The sequence below is a fragment of the Eptesicus fuscus genome, chromosome 3 (assembly GCF_027574615.1).
Source record: "Eptesicus fuscus isolate TK198812 chromosome 3, DD_ASM_mEF_20220401, whole genome shotgun sequence".
Taxonomy (NCBI): Eukaryota; Metazoa; Chordata; class Mammalia; order Chiroptera; family Vespertilionidae; genus Eptesicus; species Eptesicus fuscus.
The window spans coordinates 65861264-65884829 of record NC_072475.1 but is presented as its reverse complement, the minus strand read 5'-3'; the positions used below and the strand labels follow the sequence as shown (position 1 = coordinate 65884829).

General features: G+C 40.4%; 2 protein-coding genes across 6 annotated transcripts in view; one reads left to right on the top strand and one right to left on the bottom strand.

The window, feature by feature from the left end:
* NAA50 (N-alpha-acetyltransferase 50, NatE catalytic subunit) overlaps window positions 1-7044 on the bottom strand; it is a 39128-nt gene extending 32084 nt beyond the window's left edge. For both annotated transcript variants that reach the window (XM_028153310.2, XM_028153311.2), the window contains exon 1: window positions 6722-7044. In XM_028153310.2, coding sequence (XP_028009111.1) covers window positions 6722-6729 — 8 coding nt within the window. In that variant the 5' untranslated portion in view covers window positions 6730-7044. The remainder of the gene's footprint in view (window positions 1-6721) is intronic.
* Window positions 7045-7840: 796 nt separating this feature from the next.
* ATP6V1A (ATPase H+ transporting V1 subunit A) overlaps window positions 7841-23566 on the top strand; it is a 59964-nt gene continuing 44238 nt past the window's right edge. For 2 of the 4 annotated variants that reach the window (XM_008146608.3, XM_054713962.1), the window contains exon 1: window positions 7841-7910. The gene's annotated coding sequence lies outside the window, so the exon portion shown is untranslated. Of the gene's footprint in view, window positions 7939-8100; window positions 8121-23566 lie in introns of those variants that run through there. The other 2 variants (XM_028153308.2, XM_028153307.2) reach the window with 2 other exon arrangements.

The window sequence follows — 23566 nt, the reverse complement described above, 5'->3', positions numbered from 1 at the left end:
AATTGTCCAACAACCAACTTTGAGTATCAGTTTTTAAAGTTAAAATTTAAAATCCAATTTCTTCAAGCCACATTTCAACTGCTCAATTATAACTAGTCACTACTATATTGGACAGGAGAGGACTAAATTGTGCCAATGAGTGAATGTAAATAGATGATGGAAGAGAATAGGTAAAGAGAAAGCAGTGTTCCGTGATAGAACAATTATATAATTATTAAACTACAATTCATACAATTTCATTGCTATGATGGAAAGGAGTTTCTATTGGTCACTACTAGTATTCTAATGGAGTACTAGTATGTAGACCAGTGGTTCTCTACCTTCCTAATGCCGCGACTCTTTAATACAGTTCCTCATGTTGTGGTGACCCCCAACCATAAAATTATTTTCGTTGCTACTTCATAACTGTAATTTTGCTACTGTTATGAATCGTAATGTAAATATCTGTGTTTTCCGATGGTCTTAGGCCCTACAGCAGCGGTTCTCACCCTGTGGGTCACGACCCACAGGTGAAAACCGCTAGCCAGGTGAGAACCGCTAGCCAGGTAATGTAAATATCTGTGTTTTCCGATGGTCTTAGGCCACCTGGCTAGCGGTTCTCAACCTGTGGGTCACGACCCACAGGTGAAAACCGCTAGCCAGGTGAGAACCGCTAGCCAGGTAATGTAAATATCTGTGTTTTCCGATGGTCTTAGGCCACCTGGCTAACTTCGTGACACACAGGTTGAGAACCGCTGCTGTAGGGCCTAAGACCATCGGAAAACACAGATATTTACATTACGATTCATAACAGTAGCAAAATTACAGTTATGAAGTAGCAACGAAAATAATTTTATGGTTGGGGGTCACCACAACATGAGGAACTGTATTAAAGGGTCGCGGCATTAGGAAGGTTGAGAAACACTGATGTAGACTGTGCTTTAAAAAAAAAATTAATCTAGAAGGTGTATCTTTCAGGTGGTATACAAAACTGGAAGCAATAGCTAACAACTGCAAAATAAAATGAAGAGTCAAAAGGATTTCCAACAAGCCAACAAACATAGAGGACGTAGCACAGTGAAATTTAATAAAGATATTAGTTTGGTCTGGCAAAAGCACTGGCTGTGAAAAATAATGTTTCATATGAATGGCCACTATAAGTATTTTACAACCCAAAAACTTTTGATTATTCTTTGTTTTGTTCAGAACTTTATCAAACAGTTGTCCACAATTTTGGAAAGAAATCATAACACTGATAGCAACACAGCATTAGTCACTAATGTACTTATCTATACTGGTAGCAGGTATACTTTCTAAATTACACAATGATTCTATTTACAGAGAGATGCAAACATCTGGTCTTATGATTTATGGTATAGCTGTACCTGATCATTTAGACTGAAATATAGTTTACTTTCCTTTATTTCTCCTTTATATCAGTTAGGACATTATATTGACTTTTAAAATAAATGTGGTACAGGTGGGTTATATATGAATTTATCTTAACATAGCAAGGGGACATTACAAAGTATTTGTTAAAATCCAGTATCTCAATCAACAGCCCACAAGTTATCGGCTTCATAGAAGCAAGAGGTATAAATTGAAGGTTTACAAAAGTTCCCGAATTCTACTTCAGCCTGGCTGGCTTTTTCTGTTCGTTGTTGTGTGTGTGTTTTTTCTTACAAAATTAGCAATAAGACCTTAAAAACTGTTTTATTGAAGCATATCTTGTTTACTGATTTGTTTTTACATATGTACACACCTATGTAATCAACATCCAAGGTAAAGATACAGAATATTTATAGCACTTCAGAAATTCCATTTGTGCCCAGCCGGTGTGGCTCCGTGGTTCAGCATCGACCTATGAACTAGGAGGTCAGATGCCCAGATTGTGGGCTTGATCCCCAGTAGGAGATGTGCAGGAGGCAGCCGATCAATAATTCTCTCTCATCATTGATATTTCTCTCTCTCTCCTCCCTTCCTCTCTGAAATTAAAACAACAACAACAACAACAAACTCCATTTGTGCCCCTTCCTAGCCAATAAGCTGTCAGAGGCAACAACTGTACTGAGTTCTTCAATATAAATTTACTAGAGGCCCGGTGCATGAAATTCATGCACAAGAGGGAGGGGGGTGTCCCTCAGCCTGGCCTGCACCCTCTCCAATCTGGACATCCCTCTCACAATCCGGGACTGCTGGCTCCTAATCGCTTCTGCCTGCCAGCCTGATCGCTCCCTAACCGCTCCCCTGCTGGCCTGATTGATGCCTAACTGCTCCCCTGCCGGCCCGATCACCCCCAACTGTCCTCCCTTGCAGGCCCAGTCACCCCCAACTGCCCCCCGCCCCCGCTGGCCTGGTCCCACCCAACTGCCCTCTCCTGCCGGCCTGTTCACCCACAACTGCCCTCCCCTGCCAGCCATCTTGTGGTGGCCATCTTGTGATGGCATTGCACGAGAGCATAACACTACATAGGCTTTATTATATAGGATTTCTGATTCCAGAATTTTATATTTTAACATTTCAATTACTAAACTACACCATTCCACATATTATGTTTATACTAGAGGCTCAGTGCACGAATTTGTGCATGGGTGGGGTCCCTCGACCTGGCCAGCAATCAGGGCTGATCGGGGCCAGCCAGCCAGGGGGAGGGAACATGGGAGGTTGGCTGTGGGAATGCACTGACCACCAGAGGGCAGCTCCTTGCATTGAGTGTCTGCTCCCTGGTGATCAGTGTGCGTCATAGTGACCAGCCAGTTGCCTGGTTGCTTAGGCTTCTATATATATATATATATATATATATAGAGAGAGAGAGAGAGAGAGAGAGAGAGAGAGAGAGAGATAGATAGATATATAGAGAGAGAGAGAGAGAGGGGAGAGAGAGAGAGAAAGAGAGACTACAGGCCCGTTGCATGAAGATTCGTTCAAGAATAGGCCTTCCTTCCCATGGCTTTGCTCCCGGCTGCCCGGGAGCCTGCAGGTCCTCACTCCGGGCCACCCGGGAGCCTACAAGTCTTCCCTCCAAGCCGGAGCGCAGCTCCTGTAGCTCCCTCCACCTCCCCGCCCTCCCACTCCTAGCAGGCGTCCTGCCCGGCCGCTCCGCGCCTGCGTATGCCAATTAACCCGCCATCTTTGTTGGGTCAATTTGCATACTCATGCTGATGGGCGTCATGGAGGTACAGTCAATTTGCATATTTCTCTTTTATTAGTGTAGATAGATTTTTGCTATTTTTCCATCTTTGTGCACATGCATTCACATCTTGTTAGACATTTTTATTAGAACTAATTTTTACTACACCTCAACTACAGATAAAGAATAAATGAATTCAGTTTTATTTTCTATTATACTGATTAATTACATTGCCATCTCAGTCATGGCTATGTATGGCATAACTTCATACTTGAAGATCACTTTCCCTAAGTGGAACAATAGATTAAAAAAAAAATCAGCTTACCAACCACAAATTCAACCTACAATGTTCCTGGTTCAAAACAAGCAACTTTAGTACAAAAGGAAGTAACAGCTAACATACCTCAGATTTCTAGACCATGCATATAAATACACACAGTAAAAGATGAAAGATTTATATGATCTGAAGAGAAACGAGAGTATAAACCCCTTTGGTACCTGGGACGATGCCCAATCAACTAAGCTACACCAGCTAGGTCAGGACACATGCCAGGATTGTGGGCTCAATCCCCATTGGGGGTGTGCAGGAGGTAGCTGATGGATGTTTCACTCTCACATTGATATATACATCTCCCTTTCTCTCTAAAAATAAAAACCCTTTAAAAAATAAACACATACATGCAGTAATTAACTGCAAATTTATCTATAATGGAGAAAAGACAAATACATGCCAATATAATGAAATGTCCTACTGCTAATAATAAAAACTAAGTAATATAGGAAGAAAAGCAGGTAAAATAGTAACTAAAGTTTTTAAATGATAATATAGGCAATGATATAAAATATTTAAATAGCAGACTGATTTAGACTGTAAGTTCTGCATTTGTTCCCAATTTTTAGATATTTCTATTCAACTTACAGTTCAGCTAGCTTCAATAGACAATAAGACACTTAAGCAAATAAAATTTCATACGAAAACCATATAATCATTTTCACAGGTCTTTTAACACTAACCACATTGTGCATGTTGATAGAAGTCTTTGAACTCAAGGATCGTAAGATATTTTAAATAATGTCTACTGTCTTCATTTGTTCAGGCTTTTAAATACAAGACTCAGAAATAAAAAAAAAAAAATTTTAAGTCCCATCTTACCTGGGAGTTAGTTCATATGTGAAGTTAAAGGCACTATTCCTATGAAATCATCTTAAAAGTTTACCTCTAATAACACAATTTTAAGCTCCCAATAATAGGAACTAGATTTAAGGACTCTTCATTTCAGGCATAGCTGATGGTATAAGGTACAGACTCAATAAAAATTTCCTCTAAATTTAGTCAGTTTCCCTAAATTTCACTCATTTATGGGGATTTGTCTCCACTAGGTTGATATACAAGAATAACTATTTTAAATAAAAGATAATTGCCTTATGAAGGTAGACTGTGATTACTACCACTGTTTGTCTCATTTCTATTGCCAACATAGTTACCAGAACATTACCGTAGCAAGATTGAGTTAAACCAAAGATTTTGGAACCAAGCATACAGAATAATTTATTGGAGGCCCTCCTTTATAAACCCATGCACACGGTCTCAATGGGAACTCTTCTTCAGCCTCATTTTTATTACATTGACAGAACAAGACAAATAAATATTGAATGTCCAAGAGACTACAAAATTGAGTAAAAAACCAGCACCTATACTCAAGAAAAACTCACCAAATTACATCTGTTCATATATAAAATAGCCAAACTTCCTAGACCATAATTCAAGTGTAGTGAACACTTCTCATATTTCTCAATTGAAATCTTGTTTGGAACTCTTTAGAATCTGATGTGAAATAAAGGAAACATTTCTTCATGATTTTGAAATTTTAATTATAAGACATATGATTCAACAGTAGATAAAACAAAATCAGAGTAAAGAATCACATTACAGAGCTAAAGCCAAATTACACTTTTGGACTTCTGCGACCTCAAACACATAAACACACCAAGATAATATTTTCAGCAGTATGAGATTACTTAGAAGACTGACTTTTATTTCACCCTCAAAAGGGTTGTTGAATAGTTGGAAAGGCTTCATTAACTCAAAACACAGTTACAATTCTTTAACGGACTTGCAATAATAAAAAAAAACCCAGGCAGTAAAAAAGAAGAAACTCTCACCCTTTGCAATAGAATAGATGGACCTGGAGATCATTATGCTAAGCAGAAATAAGCCAATCAGAGAAAGACAAATGCCAAATGATATCACTAATAAGTGGATTCTAATGAGCAAAATAAATTGACAAAATAGAACCAGAGGCATGGATACAAGGAACAGACTGACAGCTGTCAGAGGGGAGGGGAAGAGGACTGGATAAAGGAAGGTGAAGGATTAGCCAAAGAACATATATGCACAGCCCTTGGACACAGACAATAGTGCAGTAAGGGCAAGGGGGGGCGGTGACTGGATGGAGGAGGGCAAAAGGGGGGAGATGGGACACACTGCAACAGTGTCAACAATAAAAAATTTTAATTAAAAAATTTTAATTAAAATTATTTTTAAAGATACATTTACAAGAGTATAGTGAATATCTTAAAATTATCCACATATCAAATAACAAAGGCATGATTAAATAAATTGAAAATAGTCTGATATATGCATTACTAGAAAATTACATCAATAAAAATACTTTCAAAGAATCTTTAATGAAAAAAAAAACACAAGAAAACTCAGGCATCTCAGAAAGCTTTTAACTCTGATAAGATTACACTTCGTCCTCTAAGGAGGGTAAAGGCAAGCTCTCAAACAGCCAATATTTTAAAATACCGTGTTATGTAATTAATATTTTAACAGTATGTAATTTAATAGTAAGGTGACAGCTTATCCAAATGGAAATATTCGAACCAAAATAATCCCTAATTTTATCCAAGAGGAAAACTATGAAAGAATATTAACTCTTGCCAATTACCTGAAGAAAGCTTCATAGTAACTAAGGACCCCCACAGTACGGGGGCAATACTAAACTCCTGGAGCAAGAGCTCCACCTACTGATCAACAATACTTCTTCCTTAAACATGTTGGCACCCCAAGACTACAGAGCTCACGCTCTCTCCGCCCCCCTCCACTCGGTCAGACCCAACCCAAATCCAGTTGAGTCACTACCTCTTAATACTCCCTGCTTTTTATTCCAATTCCTTCTTCTTCCAGAAGGTCCTGCACAGCTCTCAAGTGCGAATAAAACGGAAAGATGGCCAACGCCAAGGTTCCCAGTGTGGAGCCTGGACTGAAGAGGACAACCAGACCACTCCACTTGGAGTGGCGGGCCGGAGGTGTCTCGGCCCTCCGTTTCCGGGTGGGAGACCCCAGGCACCTCACAAGAGCATTACCCTGTGGTCACACTCGGTTGCTATTCTCCAGTCAACACACTTCGTGCTCTAGGCCGAGATCCTGGGTTGACTGGGTCTTGCCACTGTTGGCCCCTCAGCGCGCCAACAGCCGGAGCCGAGCCTCCGCCCCCTCCGTGAGCAGAGAAACCCAGAAATCTCCCTCCGCCAGGTCTTCACCTAGTCTCTCCCCTCCTTCGCAATCCTGCCCCGCCGACCCAGCCCGGCCCGGCTGCCCTTCCTCACCCTTTCATCTTCCCCGCCTGCTGAGGCCGTAGTTACCACCGATATCAACGCCGTCGTCGCCGCCGACCTCAGCTCTCGGCGCCCTCCGCTCGGGCCACTCAACTCCACCAGCCGGCCTCCTCGCCTCAGGCACGGAGCTGAGCGGGTGACGGAGGCCGCGAGAGTGGAGCACGGCCCTGCGTCCCGGGAGGGGGCGGAGTGCCTCCCGCCGCCGCGCTGTTACCGCCGCTTCTCCACACGTGCACACGGGGCACTCGGCTCCCGCCCGCCGCCGCCGCCAGCCCGACCCGCCGCCGCGTTGTGACCTTTCACCCCGCCCCCTCTGCGCGCCGGCGCGTAGGCCGCCTCCCGCGCAGCCGCACTGCTGGTCTCCGCGTACCCTTCTCCCCTCCCCCACTCTGGGACCTCCATCTTTCTAGTGGGCTGTGCTCTTTGCGTCATCTTCCTCCTCCCATCCCTTACGACACTACTCGTGAGGCTTGCCCGGTACGCCGTGGCGGTAAAATCCGGGTTTTTCCGCCCCTCTCTCACCTCCCCTACTTCAGGAAGATCAGCCTTTCCCGAACCGCCTCTTCCCAGTTGATAGTCTCCCTGATGACTTTCAAATGCCCTTTTCTCGTAATACGATTTTATAAAGTAGGTTCCTCTAAAAGTAAAGAAGTCTGTGGAATATTCAACGTAAATGAGGTGGTTGTTTTGTTTTAAAGACCAGGAAACGTAATTGGCCGGGTAACTTGGCTTCAGCCCAGCAAGCTTTGAGATCACGTGATTGCTCCAAACCTCCCAGCCTGAGGTGTTGCAGTCCGGCGCCGCGGGGAGGGAACTCTATCGCCATTTCCGGTCTGTAGATCGTGGGGTAGCGTCACTTCCTTAGCAGTCCGGTATATACTTTAACCCATTCCACCCGTGCCTTCCAGGTTGCACTTTACAACATAATCTTTATGGGAGTTTTTAGCTTTTGTTTTTTCTTAGAATTTTAATCGCAACAAAATTAACGTTCAAACAATCCGCAAAAATACAGGCCCCTAAGATGTAAGGCGCCAGCCTGGTGACGGCGGGGCGGAGCTCAGGGTCACGTGACTGTCTAGACCCGCCCCCCCGCCTTCTGCAGCTGAAGACTTCCCCTCCCTCAGTGGCCGAGCCTGGAGGTCCGGGGTCTGTGCTGTTCCTGCTTCTCGCGCAGTGTCGGGTGAGCGGCGACCTGTAACCGGCGGCAGGTGGGGATCAGGGAAGGGGTGGGAGAAGGGAGAGTGTGGACGGCGGCCTCAGCTGTTCGGGGCTTCCTTCCCGCTGTCATCCTGCGCGGACGAGGGGCTCATTTCGCCAGTTCTCCTCACCCCCGCTCCCCCACTGTTTTCGCCCCCGCGGGTTGAGACGTCCACTTTTCTCGGCTTTGGGGGTGAGTGCGGCCATTATGGTTCCCTGTTCGGAGTCTTTGGGGCTTCGGGTAGTGGGATGGATTCAGCCATCCTTGGGGGTCTGCAGTAGCCTGTCGTTTCCAATCCCCAAAGCCCATGCTTTGGGAGGGGCCCTGACCGTCTTCCCCTTCATCCTGCGGCTGGGGAGCGGGCAAGTATGAAAAGCCCTGGAGGCAGGGGCGTCTCCGGTGAGACTGGCTTGGGAGGGGAGGACACTGAGGTGGCCCTGACTGCAGAGTCACTGTAAAGCCTGCTTCCGAACGTGCTTTCTCAGTAATTTTGAGTTTTTAGCTGATGGCCTTGTCCACAATGCTTTGGAAGGTAAAAGCAAGCCTTTTAGCTTTCTGTTCTGTGATTTTATGGTGCAGTAAGGGAGAGGGTAGTTGAAAGAATAAACAGGAGGTGTAAGTAACGACAGTCTCGATTGAATGGGGAGGCGTTGAAAGATGGTATTTCGGGTGTCGCGATTCGAGACTGGCTGGTTTATGGGAAAGTTACTAGGTTTCACTAAAAGGGAACTAGTTCTTCAGAACACTAATTGGGCTGGAATATTGTTGAATCAAGTGTGTTTCACCATAAACTGAAAGGAAAGGCGGTGAAGTCTGCTGACTTCGTATGTTAAGCCTTTGACGTTTTCTCCTGCCATGTCTCCCTAATATCGCACTTACTTGCCACTCCCAAGCAGTTCCTTGACCAGCAGTAAATCCATTTTAAGTAGCACTTACGCCCCTCCTTAGCTTTCCCCATTTGTAAAACTCCAGGTGACCTCTTCAGATTTTGATGAATAGTATTTTGTGAAAATATAGAAGTTTGTTTTGCTGAGGTTTTTGCCCAACCCAGTGTACTCCCATTTCATTTGCAGTGTAGTAACCAATGTTTTGACCCCAAACATTGTGATTTAGGGAAGAGTGTTTTTCAGTTTGGGGTTTAAACTCTTTTATTTATACTGCAAACAAAGAAAGTCCCTTGGTTCTTTTAAATTGAAAGGCCTAGCAGAAATTATAATTTTGATTTTAAAATGTAAATTTTTAATCTGAAAAATAATATTCTCAGTTAAACCTTTTAATTTTTTAACCAATATAATTGAAGAACCCATTAAAAAGAGCTGGAAAATGAGAAAGATGGAGTCATCTTTGAATGGTGAGTGTGACTGACTTGTTTTTGGTTTTCTGCATCTTCCAACTTCTCCACAATTAACTGGTCTGATTTTGCCAAGGAAAACAAAAGTTAAATTCTAGAGTAATAGTGATTTAACAAGACTTCCCCTCCTTCAGTGACAGTCCACCAAATTAGACAAATTCCTGAAGTTTCCTAGAGGTTCAAACCAGTCCTGTCTGGATAAGACCAAAATGGGGAAGAAAACCAGCTAAAAAGCAATGAGTACTAGTTGGGGGAATGTCAGTATGAAAGAGGCTGAATGACTCTGCAGTTTTACTTCACAATTCCCCCAATTTTAGGGAGCTTATTAAAGTAATAACTTAGACCACGAATGAAATCAGAAAGATTAGCAGCAGGAATTGATACTAAATTGCTATTAAAGTTTAAGTTGAAAAAGACCTCTGATATAATACACAGTTTACACACACCAACAGGTAATTTGAAGCTTGGAAGTCATTAGACTAGCTTTATCAGTTAATTAGTATTACATATAAAAAATCTTACCATATATTAGGGAATTGTGCTATAGTCCAATATTAAATGGCACACAAGGATTTTTGTGTTAGGATTCCTAATACCTCTTACGTGCTTACTCTGAGGTTTAATATTTCATTGCCTTTATAGATTATCGCCACCATCAACAATGCTTTCTTTCCCTATGGGCAGAGAGCCTGTAGGCCACATATTACTACACAATGTTTTCTATTCCTCAGTTTTCCCTTTTAGCACATTTAAGTACTGTTTTCTGGGCTGTTACTTAGTAAACCATAAAGCTCCTAGCAGTTCAAGGACAGGACAGTGTCTCTACTGTTGTGTCTTCAGCACTAGGATGCTGATGTACCTGATAGGTACACAGTAAATTGTTTATTGAATGAGTTTTTGACAACTGGACAAGGAAATTAAACTACTTTCAAAGCTCTTGCAGATCGTAGTTCCTTCTGAGGTTGTGCACTATTAGTTTTCAAATATAAATTGCTAATAACCATCCAAGTCATGGTCAGTACAGTAGATATAAACCTCAGATGGACTTTATTAATACAGTGACCAGTTTATTTTCACAACACATTTGGATGAAAGTGAAAGGAAGGGGATGAGAATGAGTTCTACTTAATGAAAAAGTGGGTTGTACAGACAAGTGATATAGCACTCAACTAAAAGTCAAGATCATCATTCAACTCTGCCATTTTAGTTACATGCTCTTTTAAGTAAAGTTGGGGGTGTGAATTAAGGTTTTTATACTTAGCAACCTTCCTGTCAAGGTTACTGTGAGTTTAAGTGAGATTAAACTATAGATAACCTATGTGAAAATATTTAAAACCTAAGTGGGTTTTTTGTTTTTTTTTAAATCCTCACCCTAGGATATATTTTTCCATTGATTTTTAGAGTGAGTGAAAGGGAGGGAGGGAGGAGGAGGAAGAGAAAGAGACATCAACCTGAGAGAGAGACATCAGTGCACACACCCCTAATGGGGCAAGGGATCAAACCTGCAACCCAGGTATGTGCCTTTGATCAGGAATCAAATCTCTCACCTTTCGGTCTGTGGGCCGACTCTCTAACCACTGAGCCACACTGCCCAGGGCTAACCTAAGTGGTATTGAACTGTAAAGCAAAATAGTACAGACTTTACTAGAATAGATTTCCTAAGCTTTGTGACCTTGGACAGTTTACTTAATCTAAGCTTCAATTCCCTCATGTTTAAATCTGTCCATAGGTACTGTTAGATCTTAAACGAAGAGGGCCTAGTCCCCCTAGGGTGGGGGGAAAGTAGATTTACAGTTGTGAGTACACGAAACAGAGTTTATTCTTGTATTATTATTTATTAATGATTGTATTAATTTCCTTATTAATAACTGTAAACCTATTTTTGCCCCATCCTGTACACTATAAAGAAGACTAAAGACATTTTATAAAATTGAGTAACAGGTTTGGAGAAAGGAGTAGAATTTGAAATGAGGATTGGTGGTATTGAGGAAAAGCTAGGAATTGTAATGAGGCCATTCAGAAAAATAGAGGAGAAAGAAAAATATACTTTTAGCAAATATTATAAAGCAGATTTATTAATAGGATCGGAAAATATCAACATAAAGACCATTATTTTGGCAACTACAGTGACTTAAGATTTTCCAAAGCATATGATCATTAGTATGTGGAATCAATTTAAGGAGGTAGTTCTCCTATTTCTAAATTATTATCCCTATCATGGATTATAGAAATATATTAAAATTGTACAGACCTATAGAAAACATGAGTTTATACTTATGTTTAAAATTTTTGCCTTTTATTTTAAGTGTTTTTATATCTTATTTTTACCCTCATGTGAAATAGACATAGGCATGTAAAAAACATAATGGAGAAATGAAGTAGAATAAAATTTTTCCCTTCCTAGATTGAGATGATTCACAAGGATTAGTGGGTTTGCATTGGAAAATATCAGTAAATTAAATAATAATTGAAGTATAGCTATCATGAGTTTATGTTTCACCTTACTCTTGAAAAAAATTATTACTCATTTGTTCTGAGGAAAAATTTTTTTAAGAGATTAGTAGTAAAACTTTAAGAGTCTTACTATTTTCTTTTTTATATTATGAAATGAAAGTGACTTTGGCTTAATAAGTGTATTCTCTAATACATATAGTATATATATTCTGTACATAGTAATCAGTGTGGCTTCTTCTTTATATCCTTTGTTATACGACTTCTGTTCAGGTAGATGTCAGGCAGTTCTGAATGATGGTTGTTCTGTAACTTAGTTGTAATTTTGATGTGATTGTGGGAGGATGTGAGTGGGCATTTACTACCCACTCTGGAATGTTGACCAGAAGTCCTCATATAAAGGAATTTAATACATGAGACAGTATATTTCAATCGAATGGGAAATAAGGGCACATATATAGTAAATGTAACTGACATAACTTGTCTGTCTAGAAGAAAATAAAATTGAGCCAGGACTTTGCAGTATTTGCAAAATAAAATTTCAGATGATTAAAAGCTTAAATATAAATAGTGAAATACTTAAAATATTAAACTCCCTGATTTTTTTTTATATATACAAGATTGGAAACTTAAAAGTTATAAAAGCAAACATAGATAATATAATGAACAATTTTTTAATATCAAAAATAAAAGACAAGACAGACTGAAAAAAATGTTTGAAATACATATAACAGATTAAAAAATTAACATTTTTAAGAACTATTGCTGTTAAGAAAAAGTTCACACAATAGAAACATGGATAAAACATATGACCAGAACTTCCCAGAAGAGAAATCAAAATTCAACAAACTTATGAAAAGTTGTATAACCTCACTAGTAATTAGTATAGTAACAATATAATATTGTTTTCTGACTAACACAAATCAAGTGGTAAACCTGCTGCTCACAGGGATGTGTGGCAAAGGATTTTCTCATTTGATACCGGTGGAGATGTAAATTGTTACAGCGGTTTTAGTAATCAATCAGGCAATAGCCGTTATTGAAAATACATATTCTACCATCCAGCAATCCCACTCTGTAGAATTTTTTTTTGTTAGACATAAAAGCAACAGTTAGTAAGCAAGTTTTTACATGAATGTTGATTGCAGCAGTGTTTGTAGTAGCAAAAACCTAAAAAAAAAAGGGAATGCTTGTCAATAAGGGTATTGAGATACCTATATATCTATCTATATACATAGGTAATGACACAGGCATATTATAGGATGTTTTTAGATCAATTAAAAGTTAAATATGTACTGTTGAGTTAAAAAGATTTCCAAATACATCCTAAAAGGACTTCCATTGTGATTAAGATTAAGTGAGCAGCTCCCTCGCTGTGATCTATTGAAAGTTAGCTCTCAACACAAGGGTTTGTCTCGCTCCCATCCTCTCCCTTCCCCAGGGGTGTGGGGTGTGGTGGTGAGGGAAGGAGCACGGGGGGGGGGGGGGGGAGGTGGGGAACCACGCAGTGGTGGGGCGTTGATATACAGTTAAAACAGAGTCAGATTGCCAATTATTATAAACACTGAGTGTAATAGCTAGCTGAATGTAGGCAAAGCTGTATCCTTTCTTATGAAAAATTGGTTTTTAATAATCTATAGCAGGGGTCCTCAAACTTTTTAAACAGGGGGCCAGTTCACTGTCCCTCAGACCGTTGGAGGGCCGGACTATAGTTTAAAAAAAACTATGAACAAATTCCTATGCACACGGCACATATCTTATTTTGAAGTAAAAAAAACAAAACGGCAAAAACACCCGCCCGCGGGCCGTAGTTTGAGGACGCCTGATCTATAGGTACTAGTCTTAGGTAATGCAGAATTAGGCTGTAAGGGGCTTTATTCAGATGTGTTACAACATCCACAAATTCTTCATTCTTCTACTCTGTGTCTTCTATTTCATTTGTTTGAAGGAAAAATAATATCTCTTCTTGTTAAAACACAAAGCAGGCTGATTGATACCAACCTCTTTAACGTGATCCAAAGCAGACACTTAAACTACAGAAATTTGTTCAGAACCCAGCTTAGTGTAGCTACAGTGCTTGAATATAGATTAATAGTACCTGCTATTGTTCAGTGGGGTAGGTGTATGTGTGTGTTTTAAATATGATCTCATCCTTATCCAAAGATACTGTTTGATAAGGAGGGTGGGGAAAGTACCTATGAATAGACAGAGATAAACAGACTATTGATTCTTTATTGTGAATTATTTCTACCTCAAATCAAAGCAGTATACAACAGTAAATAACTCTTCCACTACCTCCACCCTCCAAATGAATCATTGAACTCTATAGCAACTTTAATATCCAAAATATTAGCCTGAGTCTTGGAAGACAAACTCTTCTATTCCTCATGGCTCAAAAATTTATTTAAGATAGGGTTAAGATTTTCCTAAATCCTCAACCAGAATACTACCAGTAAGCCCTGTTCTGCAAACATAGATGAGTAAGTACTTTAGTTGCATATCTAACTTATGTACTCCTGAGCTGTTAAGGGAGTGGAAATTCCCAGGATTTGCTGAACTTGACAGGACAAGAGGGTGCCCACAAAGCCTTATCAAGAACCACATAAATTCATTCCGAACAGAAAGAAACCTGTTTGGTTGTTTTCAGCTGTTTCCCCTACAGTCCTTCTAGGGTTAAGGTCCTCTTTTAGGCCTGTAGTCTTGTAACTGTTAGCTGACAAGTAAAAACAAAAGTGAATATGATGTATTTTGTATAAGCATTATGGCCCTACTGCAAGCATGTCAAACTCAAAGGCTAACATGGGCCAGATAAACAAGGTTTAAGTTTACGTGGACTGCAAAAAAACAAAAGCTTCAATTTTCATAGAAACGTAGGTTTATTTCAGTGAGACATGCTGAATACAAAGGGCTGAAATAAATGAGTAATCATTAATATAAAATAATAGGACATTTTAATAAAAATTAATATTTTTTCTTGAACATTAACTTACCAGACATGAATAATTGCACAAGTTAATAAGCATAATGCAAATAAACCTACTTTTCTTGTTCTCTGAAAGTGAAATATTTCCTGTTGCGCACACCAAATAAATCAGTACAAGACTAATGATGTGACAATGGGCTGCTAAAATATTCACTGCTAGTATTAGTGAAGAGAAATGTTGCGCCTGCGTGTAAGGCACATAAGGGAAATGGATGCATCATGATTATTGTAATCAGTCATTAGCAAACGTTGTAGTTCGTTATTAATTATGTATAACAGGATATTGTAAAAATTAAGTTACAAAATTTTTATTAAAACATTTCTTACGTACCGTTACATGGGCTGGTCCACAGAAATATTCATTGTGTGCACTTCAAAGGGGTTGTATCTACAGTGTTTTCACTCAATGAATCACCCTGCCTATTTCCCACATACCTTTGCCATTACTGTCATTGGGCACTATTCAGTAATTGCCTACTGTGTATCAGTGCTTTACATATAATTGGGATACTCCATAAACAAAGGAGACGTAGTCCCTTTTTCCTGGCACTTAAACAGTTTAGCAATGGAGACAGACTTTGAAAAACTCCATTGACAGGTTTTTCATTACAATAGTGGCAAGTACTACAAAGGAGCAATATTGAAGACTATGAACATACCAGAAGAACTAGAAGTTAGTACCTAACAAACCGTGCTATTGAAAACCTTCTTCAGCCCAACCGGAGTGGCTCAGTGATTGAGCACCAACCTATGAACCAGGAAGTCAGGGTTCAATTGCTGGTCAGGGCACATGCCCAGGTTGTGGGCTCGACCCCCCAGTGTAGGATGTGCAGTAGGCAGCCCGTCAATGATTCTCTCTCATCATTGATGTTTCTATCTCTCTCCCTCTCCTTTCCTCTCTGAAATCATTTAAAAATATATATATTTTAAAAAGAAAACCTTCTTCAGTGATTATCCTTCTCCCCACAGCCAATTTAGTTAAATAAACCCTGGCTATTATTAATCATAGAATACGAGGCAAATTGTTAGAAATGCAGAATTCTTGCCCTCTGAATTGAAAATATCGGTAGACTTTTGATTAAAGTACTACTTTTAAATATACATTGTGAAGTGTTTTATCACCTACTAGAGGCCCGAAGCATGAAATTCATGCAAGGAGCTCTGCCCCAGCCGCCACGGTGGCTGCCTCTGCCTCCCGGCTTCGTCTGGAAGGTCGTCTGGAAGGACGTCCAGTCTAATTAGCATATTACACTTTTATTATACAGGATATTAGGCATATTTTCATTGCAGAGATTTTTTGGATTCCTGAGTTGGAGGTGGACTTATTTGTGGTGATGCTTCATTTTAACATAGGGTTAATATGCCTTTGCACAGTTTGTGAACCTTCTTTCTCTTCTATTCCATCCATGAAATAAATGACAGAACAATCTATTTGAATATATAAATATTATTTTATAATACAAATATAATAGCATTTTTACTGCAACACTGTCAGTGCTGACTCTTGTATGTAATCCATCTTAAATACATGCATTGCTTATATTTGGCCAGTTTGACTGCTCATAGTGTTTTCTTGGCAAAGCAATCAAGAAAAGTTCTCAGTAATATTCAAAAGAGTGTTATGGTATTTGTAAGCAGTTTTCAAGAGAAGTTTCTAAGTATCTTGAGCAATGACCTTTTTTTTTTTCTTTTGGTAGTCATAAAATTTCTAGGTTGACTACTTTGGAAGGGGATATAATAATCATGCATGACTGCTAACATTTTTTGAAATTGGGAAATTCACTTCATAGCTGACTGAGAAAATCTATCCAAAAGCCTAACCACCATTGCAGGATTCAGAGGCCATGAAAGTTAAGGATCCTCTCAGAAGAGAATATGCTAAGGACAGTCCTTTTCCCGATGAACTTGGAGTAGCAGACTGTTTAAAAAAGCAAAGAAATTTCCAGAACCTCTCCAACAAACGTTGCCTTACCTCTTATTGGTCTAAAAGTTATTCTCATTTCCAAACCAGTCACTGGCAAGGGAATTGGAATTACTTTGATGGGCTAATCAGGATTGAACCAAGTTAGGGTTTTGTTGACAAGGAAAACTGGGGAACTAGTTATGCATAGTCAGTAATCTGCCACATAAGCCTTCCTTAATGGGGTTACTGAGTAGGTAGGTTAAATGAAATGAATAGAAAAATACTTCACAAAATGATTTAATACTATACTCTGTCTATATAAGGTAATGTTGTTAGCTGGAATTCTACCTGTCCTATAACTTTTTTGACCAAGCATAAGAATATTAAACAGATTCATGATGCCTTTCTCTAAGAAGGTAAACTGTATATGCAAATAATTATTTGATTATAATCAACTAGACTTTTCTTCATTTTTTACTATTACTTCCAAAGGTCGTTTTTAATCAGTTGGATAGAATGTACTTTTTCAAGTGTTACATTAAAATAATATTCAATGTCAATGAAGTGTCCCAGGAATTTGTATGTAAATAAATATTATCTTAGAACCTTGGTACTTAGCTTTCATATAACACCTCACCCTTGCCCCCAACAGCCATATCATCCAAGACTTATATTTAAAATAATTATTTCTGGGATGAGATTACCATGTATAGTACATTAACCAGTAGCAATTTGGAGAGGACCTTGTAGGATGGAAGGGAAAAAAAGTGGGCCTCTGGTGGTGTGATTTGCCCCTGCGGTGTTCTGCAGTGTGTATGGGAGAGACTGATGACTCATTAGATCAGATAGTTGCCTGTGCTAAACTTCTGGATTTTTCCTCTTCTAAAGCAGGGTTTGGTTGTTTTTTTAATCTTTCACAAATATGGGGGCAGGAACCCTTCAATTTGTGACTGTAGGAATCTTAGTTGTAAATTACAATTCTTATCAAAGTAAGATTTCAGCGTAAGGCAAATTTTTTTGTAGTTATTGAGTTGTAATCTATGAGAGCAGTTGTGTATACCACACTGTTTTCATGAAAGCTACTGTTTTTGAAGTAGGTGTTATGCTTTTATTTTTAAAATGATTGAGAATAGCTGTGTATTATATTGGGAAGGAATAATTAAATAGCATATAAGACTTGAGCATTAAATCATGATGGTTTGGACCTTGTGGAGACTTAGGATAAGATTAACTTTCAATATTTTCTAACCTACACTATAATTTGCTCTTTGCAAGTTAAAATGTTTTGGGAGTTGCTTCCTTAATATCTTTCATAGCCTTTGCTTTTTCACATACTGGTGTACCACAAGAATATTTAAAACATACAATAACTATTTAGTGTGGGGCACTGACCTCTTTTCCCATAGATTGTCAAATAATAAAAATGACAACAGCCAACACATATGTGTCTGGTGTGAATTAATCAAAATTGTACCTATAGTTTTTGTCAGATTGACAATATCCTACCTAATAAAAGGGAAGTATGCAAATAACCATCACTCCGCTATGCCCACGATTGGGCCAGCGGCAGGCTGGGGGCGGGACTTGGGGTGGCCAATTGGACTGACAGGATGAGCGGGGGGTGGGGACTCGAGTCCCCGCCCCCCGTTCCTCCCGCAGGCCCCAACGGCCGGCACTGCGGGAGGACCAATGGAGCCGGCGGAAGGCGCTGGTGGTAGAACTCGGGGTGGCCGATTACATGGCTGCCAACACCAGTTTTCCGCCAGCAGCAGTTTTCCTCTGGCCACCCGCTCCGATCAGAGTTCCTCTCGGGGTGGCCGATCGCACTGGCGGGAGGCGCTCTGATTGGCGGGTGGCCAGAGGAAAACTGCTGCTGGCAGAAAACTGGTGCTGGCAGCCAGGTGAAGGAAGGTCTATTGCACGAAACTTCGTGCAACGGGCTTCTAGTATAAAAATATAATGTATGTTTTGGTGTGCCACAGAATTTTAGTAATTAGTGTTTGTGTGCCATGAGATGAAAAAGGTTAAAAATTGCTGGCATCCTTATCTAATAAAAGAGAAACTGCACCTCCGCTACGCCCACCAGCCAATCAGGAGCAAGTATGCAAATTAACCCAACCAAGATGGCGGTTTATTTGCATATCCAGGTGTGGAGCGAAGACTAAAGACAGCGTAGAAGGAAGCCAAACTCTGCAGAAGGGAGCAAAGCTGCGGAGAAGCAAGCAAGCGGGGTGGCGGAGAAGGGAGGGAAGCAGGTGGGGCAGTGGAGACCGCCGCAGGAAGCCCTATTGCAGGAATCTTCCTGCAATGGGCCTCTAGTAGGGAAATAAGCATTTAAAAGAGAAGCAGAAGATTTTAGTGGGGAGGAGAAACCAAGATGGCAACATAGGTAAACACCTGAACTGCTGCCTTGCACAACCACTTCAAAACTACAACTAAAAGACAAAACGGACATCATCCAGAACCACCGGAAGGCTGGCTGAGTGGAAATTCTACAACTAGAAGAAAAGAGAAAAGCACACTGAGACTCACAGGAGCTATGGAAGGCAGAGGTACGGAGGTGCATGTGCAGAGAGGGCTGGCAGCTGAGTACGCGTCTGGCTTTCTCAATCAGGAGGGAGACAAAAGCTCCTGACTGCTCTGAACTCCAGTTCCGGGCGAGACTCTGCGGACCCAGACTCATACGGGGAGAACCTGGACTGTCTGGCAGTGGGCGGAACTCGAGGGCAGCTTTCTCTCAGAGGTGCTTGCAGCGATTACCGCGGGACACTGAGACCCAGGGGCCTCTTAGGGCAGGGCTGACGGGAAGCCATTGCTGTTTGCTCCGCCCTGAGACTCCACCCCATCCAAGCTGAGCACAGAGGCTTTTGCATATTAATGGCCTGGTCCTTTGAAATCTAAACTTACCTAACAAACTGCAGCTGGGTCAGAGAAACCCAGAACATCCAAAAGAAGGCCCAATGCCCCACAGCAGCTTGCATTGCTTCACAGCTGGGCCTCATCTGGGCACCTCCAAAACCCAAACAAAGAAGAGGAATCTGCAGATCTCTCCGTAGCTCCTGCTGGATGGCCTCAGGCAGAGGCTAAATTGGCACCTTCTTGGAGATCCAAGAGCCAGTGTACCCAGGGGTCAGAGAAGGACCATCCAGATTACAACTCCTCAGATCCAGAAGGGACACACTCAGGGGGCAGGCTCAGTGAGCACCAAAGCCCTACTGAAGCAAGTCTTGTCTCATAAGGGTGTCTCCAGCACAGAAGTTCTGCCATCGTAGACACAGCTGATCCTCACAGCCAATTGGCCTGAAGGTCAATTCCTCCCGGTGATACCAACAACAATCAAGGCTTAACTACAACAAGACTGTGCACATAGCCCACAGAGGGGTGCACCAAGAGTGTCCACCTCAGGTAATTGGGGAGGCTGAGCCATTGGGCCCTATAGGATACCTAGCACACAAAGCCACTCTGTCAACTCAGGGAAGCAGCCAAAATGCGGAGACAAAGAAACAGGTCACAAATGAAAGAAATGGAGGAAAGCAAACTACTGGATATAGAGTTCATAACCACAGTTATATGGTTTTTCAAGAATTTTCTAGAAACCGCCGATAAATTTAGTGAGACCCTCAAGGATATGAAAAAGGACCAACTAGAAATTAAGCATATACTGACTGAAATAAAGAATAATGTACAGAGATCCAACAGCAGACTAGAGGATCACAAGAATCAAGTTAAAGATCTGAAATACGAAAAAGCAAAAAACACCCAACTGGAAAAGAAAAAGAAAAAAGAATAAAAAATATGAAGATAGTGTAAGGAGCCTCTGGGACAACTTCAAGCGTACCAACATCCGAATTATGGGGTTGCCAGAAGAAGAGAGAGAGCAAGATACTGAAAACGTATTTGAAGAAATAATGACAGAAAACTTCCCTCACCTAGTGAAAGATATAGGCTTACAAGTCCAGGAAGCGCAGAGAACCCCAAACAAAAGGAATCCAAAGAGGACCACACCAAGACACATCATAATTAAAATGCCAAGAGCAAAAGACAAAGAGAGAATATTAAAAGCAGCAAGAGAAAAACAGTTAGTTACCTACAAAGGAGCACCCATATGATTGTCAGTTGATTTCTCAACAGAAACTATGCAGGCCAGAAGGGAGTGGCAAGAAATATTCTAAATGATGAATAGCAAGAACCTACAACCAAGATTACTCTACCCAGCAAAGCTATCATTCAGAATTAAAGGGCAGACAAAGAGCTTCACAGATAAGAAAAAGCTAAAGGAGTTCATCACCGCCAAACCAGTATTATATGAAATGCTGAAAGGTATTCTTTAAGAAGAGGAAGAAGAAGAAATAGGTAAAGATAAAAATTATGAACAACAAATACATATCTATCAACAAGTGAATCTAAAAATCAAGTGAATAAAAAAATCTGATTAACAGAATAAACGTGAATATAATAGAATCAGGGGCATAGAAAGGGAGTGGACTGACAATTCTTTGGGGGAAAGGGCTGTGGGGGGTGCGAGAAGAGACTGGACAAAAATCGTACACCTATGGATGAGGACAGTGGCGGGGGGTTAAGGGTAGAGGGTGGGGTGGGAACCGGGTGGAGGGGAGCTATGATGGGAAAAAAAGAGGAACAATTGTAATAATCTGAACAATAAAGATTTATTTAAAAAAAAAAAGAAGATTTTAGTGGGGTATTTTTGTTTTAACTGTTATGTGCTATATGCTTAGCCCAATTCAGTGGTGAAGTCAACATAATAGAAATCATTTTTATTTGTGGGGAGAAAGCACTTTCTTTTTTTTTCCCAAATATATTTTTTATTGATTTTTTACAGAGAGGAAGGGAGAGGGATAGAATAGAGAGTTAGAAACATCGATCAGCTGCCTCCTGTACACCCCTTACTGGGGATGTGCCCGCAACCAAGGTACACGCCCCTGACCGGAATCTATCCTGCGACCTTTCAGTCCACAGGCCAACGCTCTATCCACTGAGCCAAACCAGTTAAGGCTAGGGGAGGAAGCACTTTCATATTTTTTTCTGTAAAACAGATATTGTATGTGATGAAGTAGAGAGCATGAAACATACCAAAAGCATTGCTTGTCCATATTCAGTGGAATGCTGTTGAAACACTGGCATTAGGAGTAATGGCTAGTACTTAATAAAATTTACATTTTTTATTGGAAAAAATATACAAGAGCATGCAAAGAAATTTCTCTGCTTACAGATGACTGTTATGCTATTCTCAGTGAAGATTCTGGGTAGAAGAAGGGTGGGGGGAGGTTATTTATTCACTTAAGTGTTTACTTGTTTTTCGGCGGTTGAGGTATTTTGGTGGAAAAGCTTTAGAAGTACAATAGGAACCCTTATTTGAGTGCTGTGGGAATTGCAGATTTTAATGTTCAGAGAGCCTATTACCTATGACCGATCCTTGGGCGTTTCTCTAACTGTTTAACTGTTAAGAGGTTGGAGCCTGAAATCCTGGACCTAGGCAAACCTAGTTTCCAATTCTATAAGAATACAGTACTTTAGAAGTTAAATAAACTCTTATGAGTTGGGACTTCTTTTCCTGTAACTACTGATGATGGGGCTTCATCTAAGATTTGAAGGACGAGGAGCAAGTTCCTTATAGAAACTAAGGCTTTGGTTTTATGGGGACTTAACCTCTATGTCAGTTGCTTGTATTGTTCTAAATGCCCTGCTTCCTAACGCCACTTTTGTATTTCTTTTCCCATTTTACAATATAACTACAAGATAACTAAGACGGAAAACAGGCCAAAAATTATAGGGGTTTAAATGTGAGTCTTAGTTTTAGTTGTCCTGGGAGTAATTGTTCAGTATTTTATTACTTGAATATTTTGGGTTCTCTGGAAGCAGATATCAAGAAACTGTTTGGTGGATAAGATGTTTGTTAGGGATCAACCTGTGTGAAAGGGAGGGGGCTGAAGCAGAGTTGGGCAGAGGAAGAACTTGAAATGCAATGTAAGTCCAACAAAACCTCAACCAAACTGGTGTGGAAATCTGGAATGAAGTATTGCTTGTGACAGTGTCTCACCTTGGGCTGATGTGACTGGGCTTTTATATCTTCACTTTGCTCAGTCACCAGGCGCAGGTTGGCCTCTGAAGGGTGTGAATGCAGACTATGTTTCTGAAGCCTACCCTGAAGGGCTGTCAGCTCTAGGGTGGATGGTAGCATTATTCCTGTTTTACAAATGAACATACTAAGAGATTTTGACTTATAGCATGTCACTGACAGAATCCTCCTGAGTCCTGAGTCTGCTGACTCAAGATCTTGTGCCATTTCCACTTTAATAGACAGATGACTCTGTATCATGAATGCCTTGGAGGAAATACCCATATTTGGGGAGGAAGTTAGACTATATGATTATCAAGTTTCCTTCTGACTTTGAAAATCTTTGATTTTAAAATTTGACCTCATTTGCTCATTCATTACTTTTTTGAAAACTTTGCCCAACCCATTTCCCAAATAAGTGTTTGTCTTTAAACTTTGTTTCCCCCCCTATTACCTAAGTAGTTTCTAGAAAAACTTGTTCCATCTCTTTGTATTCCAGTATTTGCAGTCCCATGCATGCTTAATCAATAGCCTTGTCTTTAGAAAGCTGAGAATCCTGATAAACCAGTTTCCCCTTTTCCTTATTTCCTTCCTCAAATGCCCTTCTTCCAATTAATTTTCCTACTGAGAACCCCAAAATCCTTGTGATTTTTATTGTGGTATTTGTGACTATAATGTCTGGTTTATTTTTTCTTTCTAATTCAGTTCCATTATTTCTGATGACTTTCACCCTGCCTTTATCAGTAAACTACCTACTTCATGATTGTCTGTCTCTTTCTTATCACTGATATCATCTTCAAGTCCTTGGCACTTTTCTTGCTCCTTATATCATATTTGACTCACTTTAATGTCTCCCATATCTCCATATGGTTTT